At 36.6% G+C, this 11,101-nt stretch overlaps 1 protein-coding gene across 1 annotated transcript; it reads left to right on the forward strand.

Moving 5' to 3' along the window:
- The first annotated feature begins 1,635 nt into the window (after positions 1-1,635).
- ccdc25 (coiled-coil domain containing 25) lies at positions 1,636-10,533 on the forward strand. The gene is made up of 9 exons (XM_088626355.1): positions 1,636-1,795; positions 2,244-2,291; positions 2,558-2,597; positions 4,724-4,775; positions 5,415-5,490; positions 6,245-6,348; positions 8,356-8,558; positions 9,184-9,229; positions 9,791-10,533. The coding sequence occupies exons 1-9, from the start codon at positions 1,771-1,773 to the stop codon at positions 9,818-9,820; spliced, it is 624 nt and encodes a 207-aa protein (XP_088482481.1). The 5' UTR covers positions 1,636-1,770; the 3' UTR covers positions 9,821-10,533.
- The last annotated feature ends 568 nt before the right edge of the window (positions 10,534-11,101 follow it).

Genomic DNA, 11,101 nt, shown 5'->3' on the forward strand with positions numbered 1-11,101 from the left:
GGGGATACTGGAACAGTCTGTTCCCCTCTTCCCCCCACAACAGGTTTAGACTGTTGAAGTCTTTGACTTTGAAGTCCTGGAGATGTACTGGCACCCCTCATCTGAGGATGCTGTGGGACCATCTGACTCTGGGGGGTTATACTCCTCAGAAGGAGATGTGTTGTCAGAGCAAGCAAGGGAATCAGAAGTCCTTCTCCTTCAGGGTGGGAGCTTTTGATGGCTTTTGACACAGAAACACCAGGTGCCATCCTTCTTAGGAACATTCACTATGAGGAACCTCCAGGGGATGTCTGATGGCTCCACTATCCCAGCCTCTCTCATCTCATCCAAGGCACAGGACTGCAGGGAGCTAGTTAAGGGCCAGAGATAGGAGAGGAAGGCATTTGCCTGCTTTAAAGAGGAGAAAGAGGAAAAGGTGCACTTTAAAGGGGAAATGGCAGAGGTTACAGGAACAGTCCTTTTCAAGGGTGAAGAACATTACAATATGAATCATTACTTTGGCATATGCCTTTACATTAACAGCTAACTAAACCTTAAAATAGTATTTTGTAAACCCAATTTTGGTCACTGCTTGAATGCCACTCAGTATAGAACAAATCGAAATAAACAAGGTATAAAGGTTTTGAGAGAATTCTTGAATGAGAAGAATATTGCATACTAGACTTTCCTGATTACATTAGACCAGGGACCTTGGCATTTGAGAACACATTAGAAAACACACATCCAGTGAACACACTTCCAGTGAAGAGAACACAAGGACATGAATAAAAATGTTAAAAGTCACTTTTGCACTAATGATAGCAAACACTTTTTTCACAGAAGATTATCAATGTGGATAATCATTACTGTACGTTTAAATAATTCATTTTGTGTAGGCAAAAGCAGGGATCTACAATAGACAATAGACTGGTCCACGTGTTGAAATAATAATAATAATTGCTTACACTTTCTGGACTGCACTCAAAGTGCTTTACAGGTAATGGGGACTCCCCTCCACTACCACCAATGTGATGATGATGCAACAGCAGCAATAGTGCACCAGTGGGGAGGAGAGCAGAGTAATGTAGCCAATTCATATAGGGGGATTATTAGGAGGCCATGATTGGTAAGGGCCAATTGGAAATTTTGGCCAGGACACCAGGGTTATACCCCTACTTTATCGAGAAACACCCTGGGATTTTTAATGACCACAGGGAGTCAGGACCTCAGTTTTACATCTCATCCGAAGGACAGCACCTGTTTACAGTATAGTGTCCCCATCACTATACTGGGGCATTAGGACCCACATGGACCACAAGGTGAGCACAGGGTGCTCTTCCAGCAGCAACCTTAGTTTTTCCCAGGAGGTCTCCCATCCAGGTACTGACCAGGCTCACACCTGCTTAGCTTCAGTGGGTTGCCAGTTTTGAGTTGCAGGGTGATATGGCTGCTGCTAAATACACTTAGTTTTAATGGTGATCGACGTTGGGCTGAGTGCATTATTTCATTATCACATTTTTTATTTGCTTTCTGGTTGGTTAACTGAACTATACCCGAGTTTCATCATACGTTTAAACGCTAGCGATACAGGTCTCCACGAGAATTGTGACCAGTCTGTTTCCATGACGACGACAAGCTCAGCCGACAGGAAGTAAAGAAGCCATATTGGATTTGAGTGCGGTTTTGTCAGCAAAAGACGAACTGAAATGTTTCGATAGCGTGAAGTCTTTTGGTTTAGCCTGAGTTTTATTCCTTTTCGGTATTTAATTTAATAGAACCGAAATTGTCGACATGGTTTTGTATTTTACTAGTGCTGGTAAGTGTTTCTTTTATTGTGGATATACGAAATGTTCCTTTATATATATATAACATTAGGACAGAATGTTGTTTTGTAGGCCTTTTCAACTACCAAATCATCAGCTGTTTTCTCTTCGTTTTGTTATAAGAGACTTTCGTTTTTTGGGAAAATTGTTTTGTTTTTTTCTTATGTTTTTCGACGCAAAATAAGTGTTGTGTTTTTAACAGTGGTTACGGGTGACTGAAAATGGGCGAGTAAAATTCTGTTAAGCAGTATGATATATTTATTTGGATACAAATGTAATGATGAAGCAGAAAAATCAATGTTTTAAAGTCGTCAGTGAATGGGAATTAGATAACATAAAAGAACTCGGGCGTTGTTTACAAAGTCCATTGACCTTTATAAGAACCTGCAGCTAACCTGGAATGTTTCCCTTTTAACGTGTACTCTCTTTTCTTCATTGTAGTTGTCACACCTCCTTATACCATATATATGGGAAAGGATAAATATGAAAGTAAGTACTGTTTTAAACGGAAACGCATTGCTACCATCATGTAAAAAAATCGTGTTTCTCATAATAACGTGAAAATGGTCTCATTATTACGGCATAGTACATCAGTCGTTGTTACGAGATAGTACATTATTTCGTACTGTACTTTGTGATAATCATGTGATAGCGCAGTTATACAATACCTGCATCATCATTAGTTGACTTTCAGTTTTAATCACTGATAATTGATCTTGATCAGTCTTGATAATTTCTTTCTAATTCTCTGGCAGATGAAGACCTCATTAAATATGGATGGCCTGAAGACATTTGGTGAGACACTTTGTACTGAAAGTTTAACTGTTTTTCTCACACACCTGGGTCTGGTCAGAGAGTGTGAATATTGTTTTGCCATGCCACAGGGATAAATAATAATAAATGATCTCTTAACATTAGGCAGATATTACGAGAAGCTGTTGAGCAGAAAGAACAGTTAAAATAATGTAATAAAAAGATAAGTGCATGGTTGTAGTAGTTCAGGTGGGTAGCTGTGTCAGCATGCGTAGGCTGCAAAGGAACAAGTAATAGGTTTATTCCATGCTGAAAAGAGAGGAAAGAAAACACAACGTTTTGGCCATGGAGCCTTCTTCAGGTGTCTGACGGCCGAAACGTTGTGTTTTCTTTCTTCTCTTTTCAGCATGGAATAAACCTATTACTTGTTCCTAAGTGCATGGTTGGTTCACTTTACTGTGTCAGTGTTATTGTGTTATTATTTGGAAGACCTGGGTGATTTCTAAATATTACCTGCAGACAATGGAAATGTGAAGCTGACTTCTATTCATACCATCAAAGAAAATGTAAGCCTTAAGCCCTGGCAAAGACTGCATGTTCATTATCCTTCTGAATTTGGAAACATCAGCTGAACAGTTAACAAAGTTACAACTGGGTGTGGCACTACTGTGGTGCTTATCCACTAATCAAAGTATCACCTACCTGTATCACATACAAAGTACCCACAATTCTTGAAAGCACTTACCTTATTGGCCTTGCTTATTGCATCACTTGAGAATGATGTTCTTTTTGTGCATAATGGTTATTTGGAATGCCTTTTTTTACTATGATGCATTATCAGTGTTTTTGGGAATATTCTGAAACCTTAAGCTTTGACGCTTTCCATTTTGTGGAACAAAAAAACAACAACATTTGAGTGTGGGATTTGAATGTTGTCCATAGTCAAAACCTGCAAAAAAGTTATGCTTTGATAAAATCTCTCATACATTCACATGTGTAGGATTTCATGTCTTGTTTTGTGGAGAGATACTGCACCCAAAAATCACAAACATTAATTGTGTTATGTGCTGTATAGGATACCAACATCCTATAATATTTTTCAGTGGTCATTTGTTTGTTTTCATTAACCAGTAATCTCACACTATCCATTTAACGCCTGATGTGTGTAAATTTCTTTAGAAGGGTTCACTTCACTATCATATATATTACACAATATGTATAACACAGTACAGACTTCATAATACTGTCTTTTAAGGGCAGGCACTCTCAGAAAACTACATTACAAAAACATGCTTCATGGAGTGGATGATTAATGCCACTGTATGTCCACTAGGTGACTCTGAACATTTAATGATGTTTCAACATTAAATGCTTGATATTTTGGGAGTACACAGTGCTGGTATTCTGCCTAGGAACAACATACAGGGTTGTCTGGAAAGGTTGTGACTTAAGCTGTAAACAAATTGGTTTGAGTTGGCCCTCTTTCGTCCTGTCGGAGATCTCAGCTATGTTTCATGACCTTAGAGTTAGCATATAATTGGTTCAGTACTACTTGTATCTGGTGGGTTCGAAGAAGGCCAGGTTTGAGCTTTAAGAATGCTGTAGTTTTTTTAAGTGCTGTAGGTTTTGTGGACTTGCATGTTGAACAGAGGAGCTTGACAGTACTCGTGTGAATTGTTACTCTATGTGCCTCATCTCATGGTACAGGCTTGTTCTGGTAAACCAAGTTGGTTAAAAATTGGTATTTCTAGACTGGGAGTTAGGAAACAAAACTTAAATTAAATATTTCATTTGGGTAGCTGTGTCAGCATGCGTGGGCTGGAAAGGAACAAGTAATAGGTTTATTCCATGCAGAAAAGAGAATAAAAAAACATGATTTGGCCGTCAGACACCTGAAGAAGACCCAACGGCCGAAACGTGTTTTCTTTCTTCTCTTTAGGAGGGCAAAACATAAAGCTAGGGATCTCATTCATTACTATGAAGTCTTAAATAATTAAAATATCCTACATGTGAAGCTGTGGATTACAGAATGTTCTCAAGGGGTGTGTGTAGATTATGCTTTCATTAATAATGAACTTTTTGTTACTGTTTTTTTAACCTTATTTGTATAAGACATGTTAAAATAAATTACAGTATGATATTAAAGCTATTTTCTCACTTGACTGCAGGTTTCATGTGGATAAACTTTCCTCTGCTCATGTGTACTTGAGGATGCCTAAGGTAAGCCATTATTGTTTGGATTAGTTTGTTCTAGGGGATTCTGGACTGGTTTAGCCAGCAAAGGCACTTGCCAAGAGTTCAGGATGAGTTCTGTGATCCAGATATCAAAGGTTGAGACTGACTGTGACCACTGTTCCCCAAGCTATGGAGCACAGTGGGCTATATGTAATTGGTGAATGAAGGAAGTAATCTGTGCAGTGAATAGAACTTTATTCCCTTCTTACTGAAGGATACTCTGATTATGGTCCAGAATCTCTAAATTATATAATTTAACATATCACCTCCTTAATTGGTCACATAATCCAAAGTTTATGATTATGATTGACATATTTAAAAGTTGATGATTTAGTGATAAATCTCCAGGTACAATGTGTGCATCTGCTCTCAGCCACCTTATAGAAAGTGGATTTTGAAGTCGGTTTGTGTGCTCACTAAAGCACAATCAGTATTCACTAATCAAAAAGTCATCTGAACACTGTTAAGAGTGAATTGGTAACTACCTTTGTAAATGAGGAATCTCAAAAATTAGAAATACGAATACATGAATGAATATGGACATTGTTTAATGCATTTTAGTCAAGTGGTTATAAAGCACTTGTGAAAATGTTGACAATACCTGAGGTATATATTTTATTTCAGGGACTCACAATAGAAGACATACCAAAAGAAGTCCTCATAGACTGTGCACAGCTTGTAAAAAACAACAGCATTCAAGGTAATGCTTCATCTGTCGAGCAAGAGGTACTGTAGTGGGGTGTTTTCATTTTAAATAACATGCTTGCTGATTCTCTTGGAATAGATTGACATGTTTATAAAGTCTTTTAATCTATTCTTAACCATACACATAGTGCTTCTAAGGGACCGTGTGCAGTGTTCAAGTGTGGTTAGGGATTGGTAGTCTTGCAATTTAACCAGGGTGGCCTTGTCCTGGTGCATAGCCCCTGGACCAGCAGCGTTATTAGTAACAGTGGTCCCGAGTCCTCAGTCTGATGTGCTGTAGGTGCTGTATGGCACAAGGGTGGAAAGAGTGAGCTGATCTGTTATATAAATTTGGAATAACAAAAAGAAAAATATTTGTCCATTTGCTTTTTTTTAAAGACATGCTAAAATGAGTATTTAAAGTATTAATATTTCCATCGTTTTTATTGAAAGACTGATAATTTTTAATAATGTTGAACAAAACCCCCAAGCATTGGGCTTCCAAGTCTTTTATTTCTGTGTTTCTGCAAGATTTGTTTTTGAATTCAACCTTTTTCTAATTATTCCTGCACTCTAGGATATTTCTGCTCTTTCCACAACTGTGAAATTTGTGTGAGGTTTCATTAACAGAAATGCTTTGGTTTTATCATGTGTTTTGGCTCATCCTACATTTTAGCATGAGAAATGTGAAGAGTTATGTAAAGCTTATGAATCTCTTCATTGGTATACCTGGCCAGAAAAGAAAGACATTTGTTTTCTTCCTTTGCCAGGGTGTAAAATGAACAATATCAATGTTGTCTATACACCATGGGCCAATCTGAAGAAAACTGGGGATATGGACGTAGGCCAAATAGGCTTTCATAGACAGAAAGAGGCAAGTACTCAAATTTTGTCACTACATTGTCCTAGTCTTATCAAGTGATAAAACACTGTTACAATTGCATTGTCTGAAAAAAGTTCAGGTGGGTAGCTGCGTCAGCTGCAGAGGAACATGTAATAGGTTTATTCTATGCAGAAAAGAGAAGAAAGAAAACACAACATTTGGCCATGGAGCCTTCTTCAGGTGTGAGGGCCTGATATTGTTCAAGAAAGCACATTGTGTTTTCTTTCTTCTCTTTTCAGCATGGAATAAACCTATTACTTGTTCCTTTGTCTGAAAAAAGCTGCTCTTGGAGTTGCCCTTTAAGATAGTATTTTTCATTTTATTGAAGTCTGAACTCTACATAAATGTGATAAATGATGCGTCACTGTTGCTGTATCTTAGTACTTAATGTTTCTTACTAGAGAAACCTCTATGAGTAAAAAATGTTTTGTTTCTACATCTGAGATTTAGATTTTTTCAGGTAATGCATAGTAAAATGAATGTTCTTTTAAATTTGTCTTGGATGAATTGTGTTTGTTGGGTGCACCTAACAAAATGCAATGATAATTTTTTCACTGCTTGTTTTGGAGGATGTATGGAAGCTGTCTTCATTTGATACTTAATCTATGAAACTTTACAGTACATTTCATACCTTGATGTATTTGTTTCTAATAAGGAACATGTAATAGGTTTATTCCATGCTGAAAAGAGAAGAAAGAAAACACAACATTTCGGCCGTGGAGCCTTGTTTCTATGTTGTTGTATGTCATGTATGCCTGACGACAAGTTTTGACATTACTTTAAAAACTTATTGTGCTAAGCTTTGCTTGTTTAAAAATAGAATAAACATTTAGTCCTGTAACATTGCTGCAAGCTATTAAATAAACTAGTTTAATAAATTCAAGTGAAAACAAAATTCCACAGATCCTCTTAAAATAATGATAAATAAAAAACAAAAATAACTGATTCCAGAAGTATTCACCCCCTTTAGTTCAGTATTTACACGAGGCACGTTTGGCAGAAATTCCAGCCATGAGTCTTCTTGGATATATTTCTACCAGCTTTGCACATTTGGACACTGCAATCTTTGCCCATTCTTCTGCACAAATTTGCTCAAACTCCCATCAGAATGGGAAAAGTTGGTGAACAGTAATTCTTGATTGCACTGAGATCTGGGCTTTAACTGGGACACTCAAGAACATTGACATTTTTTTCTTTTTAAGCCACTCCAGTGTGGCTTTGGTTGTATGTATTGGGACATTATCCTAAAGGAAGATGAATCTTCTCCCAAATCCCCTGTCTCTTGCAGACTGCCGCAGGTTCTCCTCCAGGATTTCCCTGTCTTTCCTGCATCCATTTTTCCTTCTATCTTCACAAGTCTTCCAGGCCCTGATGCAGCAAAGCATTCCAGTGGTATGATGCTGGAATACCATACCACCATGGTCTTGACAGACCATAGAATCTTCTTCTACTTGGTCTTGGAGTCTCCCACATGCAAAGTGTAGTCAAGATTTGATGCATTTTTTTTGTCACTCTCCCATGAAACACAAATTTGGGAAGCACCCCGACAATTGTCATATGCACAGTTTTTCCATGGAAGACTAATTCCTTTAGAGTTGTCCCAGGCCTCTTGGTGGCCTCCCAGACTAGTGCTCTTCACACCTGGATACTCAGTTTTTGAGGACACTCTGTTCACCACAGTTTCACAGTTGTGCCATATTTTCTACATTTCTTTATAATGGACTTTACTGTGCTTTGGGGATATGTAATGTAATAAATACATTGTGAATCTATATTGAAATAGTCACGTGTGAAAAAGTCCATGGGGGGTGAATACTTTTCATTGCCCCTGTACAGTGCTGCGATTACATTTTTGAACGTTTTTTTTGAAAGAAAACTTTTTTGGCAGAATTCTGGCAGGCCTGGGTTTCTGCCTAGTGAAAGTTTATTTTTTCGTTTCTCCATGTACAGTCAAATGAACTTTTCTGTCAGATGTGAATACACAATATTTGTTTGCAGGTGAAGATCATTGCCGTAGAGAAGAAAATTAATGAAGTTGTTAACCGGTTGGAAAAAACAAAAGAGGAGCGTTTCCCTGATCTAGCAGCGGAGAAGGAGGCCCGAGATAGAGAGGAGAGGAATGAGAAGAAAGCGCAGATTCAGGAGATGAAGAGGAAAGAGAAGGAGGAGGTGAAGAGGAAAAAGGAACTGGAAGAACTCAGGTGAAAGAGAAGGGCTTTTTTACACCATAAAGAATTTGTAATATTCAAAATGGTGAAAAACCCTCTGCATAATTTAGGATCTTAACTTTCTCAGTGTTTCTCTGTCATAGCAAAGTACTATTCGGTTGTCACAGTCAAGTACTTTACAGTAATACTCCTAATAAACTCATAAGATGTGCCACATTGTCCATTTACTCCTTGTATTCAAATTGCTGCTTTATATATTAAATGCTAAAAAATGTAGACTACCTTCTAATTTTCCTATCAACAGGACAATGTGCAGAACCTTTCTAGAAGGGAATAATATTTACACGTTTTGAAAAATATGATCAGTCTTTAAATTGTTTTAATTGCAAATACTTTATATTGTTTTTAATTCAGAAAAATTAAATGGGAGTAGTATTATACGCATCATCACATATGCACCCCAATGCCACAAATATCAATTTTCTCTTTGCCTTTTTATTTCATAATCATAAACCTTGGTTTTACACCCTGACTTGAATCATAGTGTTCTATGGAACCATCTCCTCAAATCAATTCTTAAACCCTGCACAATTGTTTGTGGCTTGGTTCAAATGATTTTATCAATGATGATTAAATATTTTACTGCTTTGTTTTTCAGGAGTTACTCATCTCTGATGAAATCAGACAATATGACTACAAATGAGGTATGTATTATCTGTGTAAGGGCCTATCAGGTATTTGTGGGAATTAATGTTACACATTTGGATATATTGAAGAACCTTATGTTTGGTTGAAGAGGTTTAATAGTGTTTGATTTATTTTCCAATTAAGTTTTCTTTTCAAAAATATGTTCACTTTTTATTCTAAACAAAGTACAGGTAAGGTGTTTGTTGTAGACAAACATTTATAACCGCATGACAATCCACTCAGAAAGAATGGAGGCACCAGCTTGATCATGTTAAAACGTTATTTCTCCGCTCAGGTTAGGCTCATTAATGTCTCTTTTAGATGCCTTGTCAAGAGGTCTGCCTAATAGATAATACACTGAAACTGCCATCCTTTCCACTTTTATCTCTTAGTATCAGATGAATGTCAGAGTACAGTTAAAGTATCAGTTTTATGGTTTTATTCCCTGCTATATATTGACATCTTAGTTAGCTTTGTTGGATTTTAAATAGTTGTCGTTAAAAAGTGGATATCTCTGTTTAGGTTTTGTGAGTTCTTTAACCAGGCCTTAAATGTCTGTTTTTTTTTATTTTCTGCAGGATGGATATGATTCTGATGACTTCATGTAAAAAAGAAGTGGTTTTCTTTGAATGTGAACATGTGTAAATTGAAAATGTATTGAATGGAAATGCCAAAAGACAAATTATTATTATGTATGCAAAGATATATTGTGTTGGCCATAGTTGTAAAAAAATGTGCCAATGATGAACAGAAGATTTTTGCAACATCAATGTTAACAAAGGCTAAAAGTGCAGCACTCATTACTCCTCTAGCAACTCACTGAAAAACATTTTGGTGTCGAATGCCTAGTAGCTTTCACTTAATTGGCTAGAAGAAATATGAAGTATTATATGATTGCATTCCTCCATTTTTTTTAGTAGAAAGTTTTTTGTTGTTGTAAACAAATAAACCTATTTGTAACAATGAAGGTTCAAGGATTATTGTTCTTTGGGAGGTATTGCAGATACTGCTCTATTCAACTTTATGGTTAACAGCTAAGATTATTCATTTACTTTTTTGTATGTTCCTTTTAAGGAATATTTTATTATAACTGTAATGTTAAAAGTGCTGCAATTTGTGGTGTTAATGGATTATCCCAAGACAAAGTAGACAAAGCAAAAAACAGTGATGATGTTAAATATATTGAAAGGCATTAAAAACAACAGAAACCACAGGTTTTGGTAGTAATTTATGTATGGTGTTTTTAATGTCTCTCGGTATAAAACAGCGATCCTTTTAAAACCTTGTGAAATTAAAGTTTTTTCACATTTTTATTTTCAAACTCAGTGTATTAATTGTTTAACAGATCTTGTGTTTTTAAGTAAGAGGAGTTTTCTGCTGGTTCCATGTTTGAAGCTAATTGTTTTTTTGTTGTTTTATATTAAGCAAAACTTTGAAATTACAGTGATTCACACAAATCACCATTCTAATTTCTAAAACATAGAAAATATTCCCTGGTTGTGTATACCTGACTACATCTTTAAACTTCCTTTGCAGCACATGGGGAGCTGCATTGGTGTATGTTGGCTGCCAAGGAGCAAATAAAGGGTACTTCCACACTGAAAAGTGGCCAGGATCAGAAACTGAGACTTTGTTCTACATTTCTCAGTGAAACTAAGGTGGAATTAATCTTAACTTATTCCCTGAGGATTGTCAGCAGACTTAAATAGGCTTAGATAAATATAGCTTTGTCTTTATAGCTGCTTTAAACGCATGGGGAATATAAGGTTTTAGTCTCAGTGTGCATTTTTGTTTTTATTTTCATCATATGTTAAACTTGACTTTGGCTCTTAAACGTACACTGTGCTAAGTTAGGAAATCTAAGCAGCTTTTCAGGTAACATGATAGTT

Source organism: Lepisosteus platostomus, chromosome 3 (assembly GCF_059453375.1).
Source record: "Lepisosteus platostomus isolate fLepPlt1 chromosome 3, fLepPlt1.hap1, whole genome shotgun sequence".
In the NCBI taxonomy this organism is placed as follows: domain Eukaryota; kingdom Metazoa; phylum Chordata; class Actinopteri; order Semionotiformes; family Lepisosteidae; genus Lepisosteus; species Lepisosteus platostomus.

What these genes read in the sequence shown, in the direction of transcription:
- ccdc25 (XM_088626355.1), top strand. Translation starts at nt 1,771, where the DNA reads ATGGTTTTGTATTTTACTAGTGCTG. An exon ending in AAGGAACTGGAAGAACTCAG is followed by an intron (nt 8,559 to 9,183) that starts GTGAAAGAGAAG and finishes TTTGTTTTTCAG; the next exon opens with GAGTTACTCATCTCTGATGA. An exon ending in ACAATATGACTACAAATGAG is followed by an intron (nt 9,230 to 9,790) that starts GTATGTATTATC and finishes TATTTTCTGCAG; the next exon opens with GATGGATATGATTCTGATGA.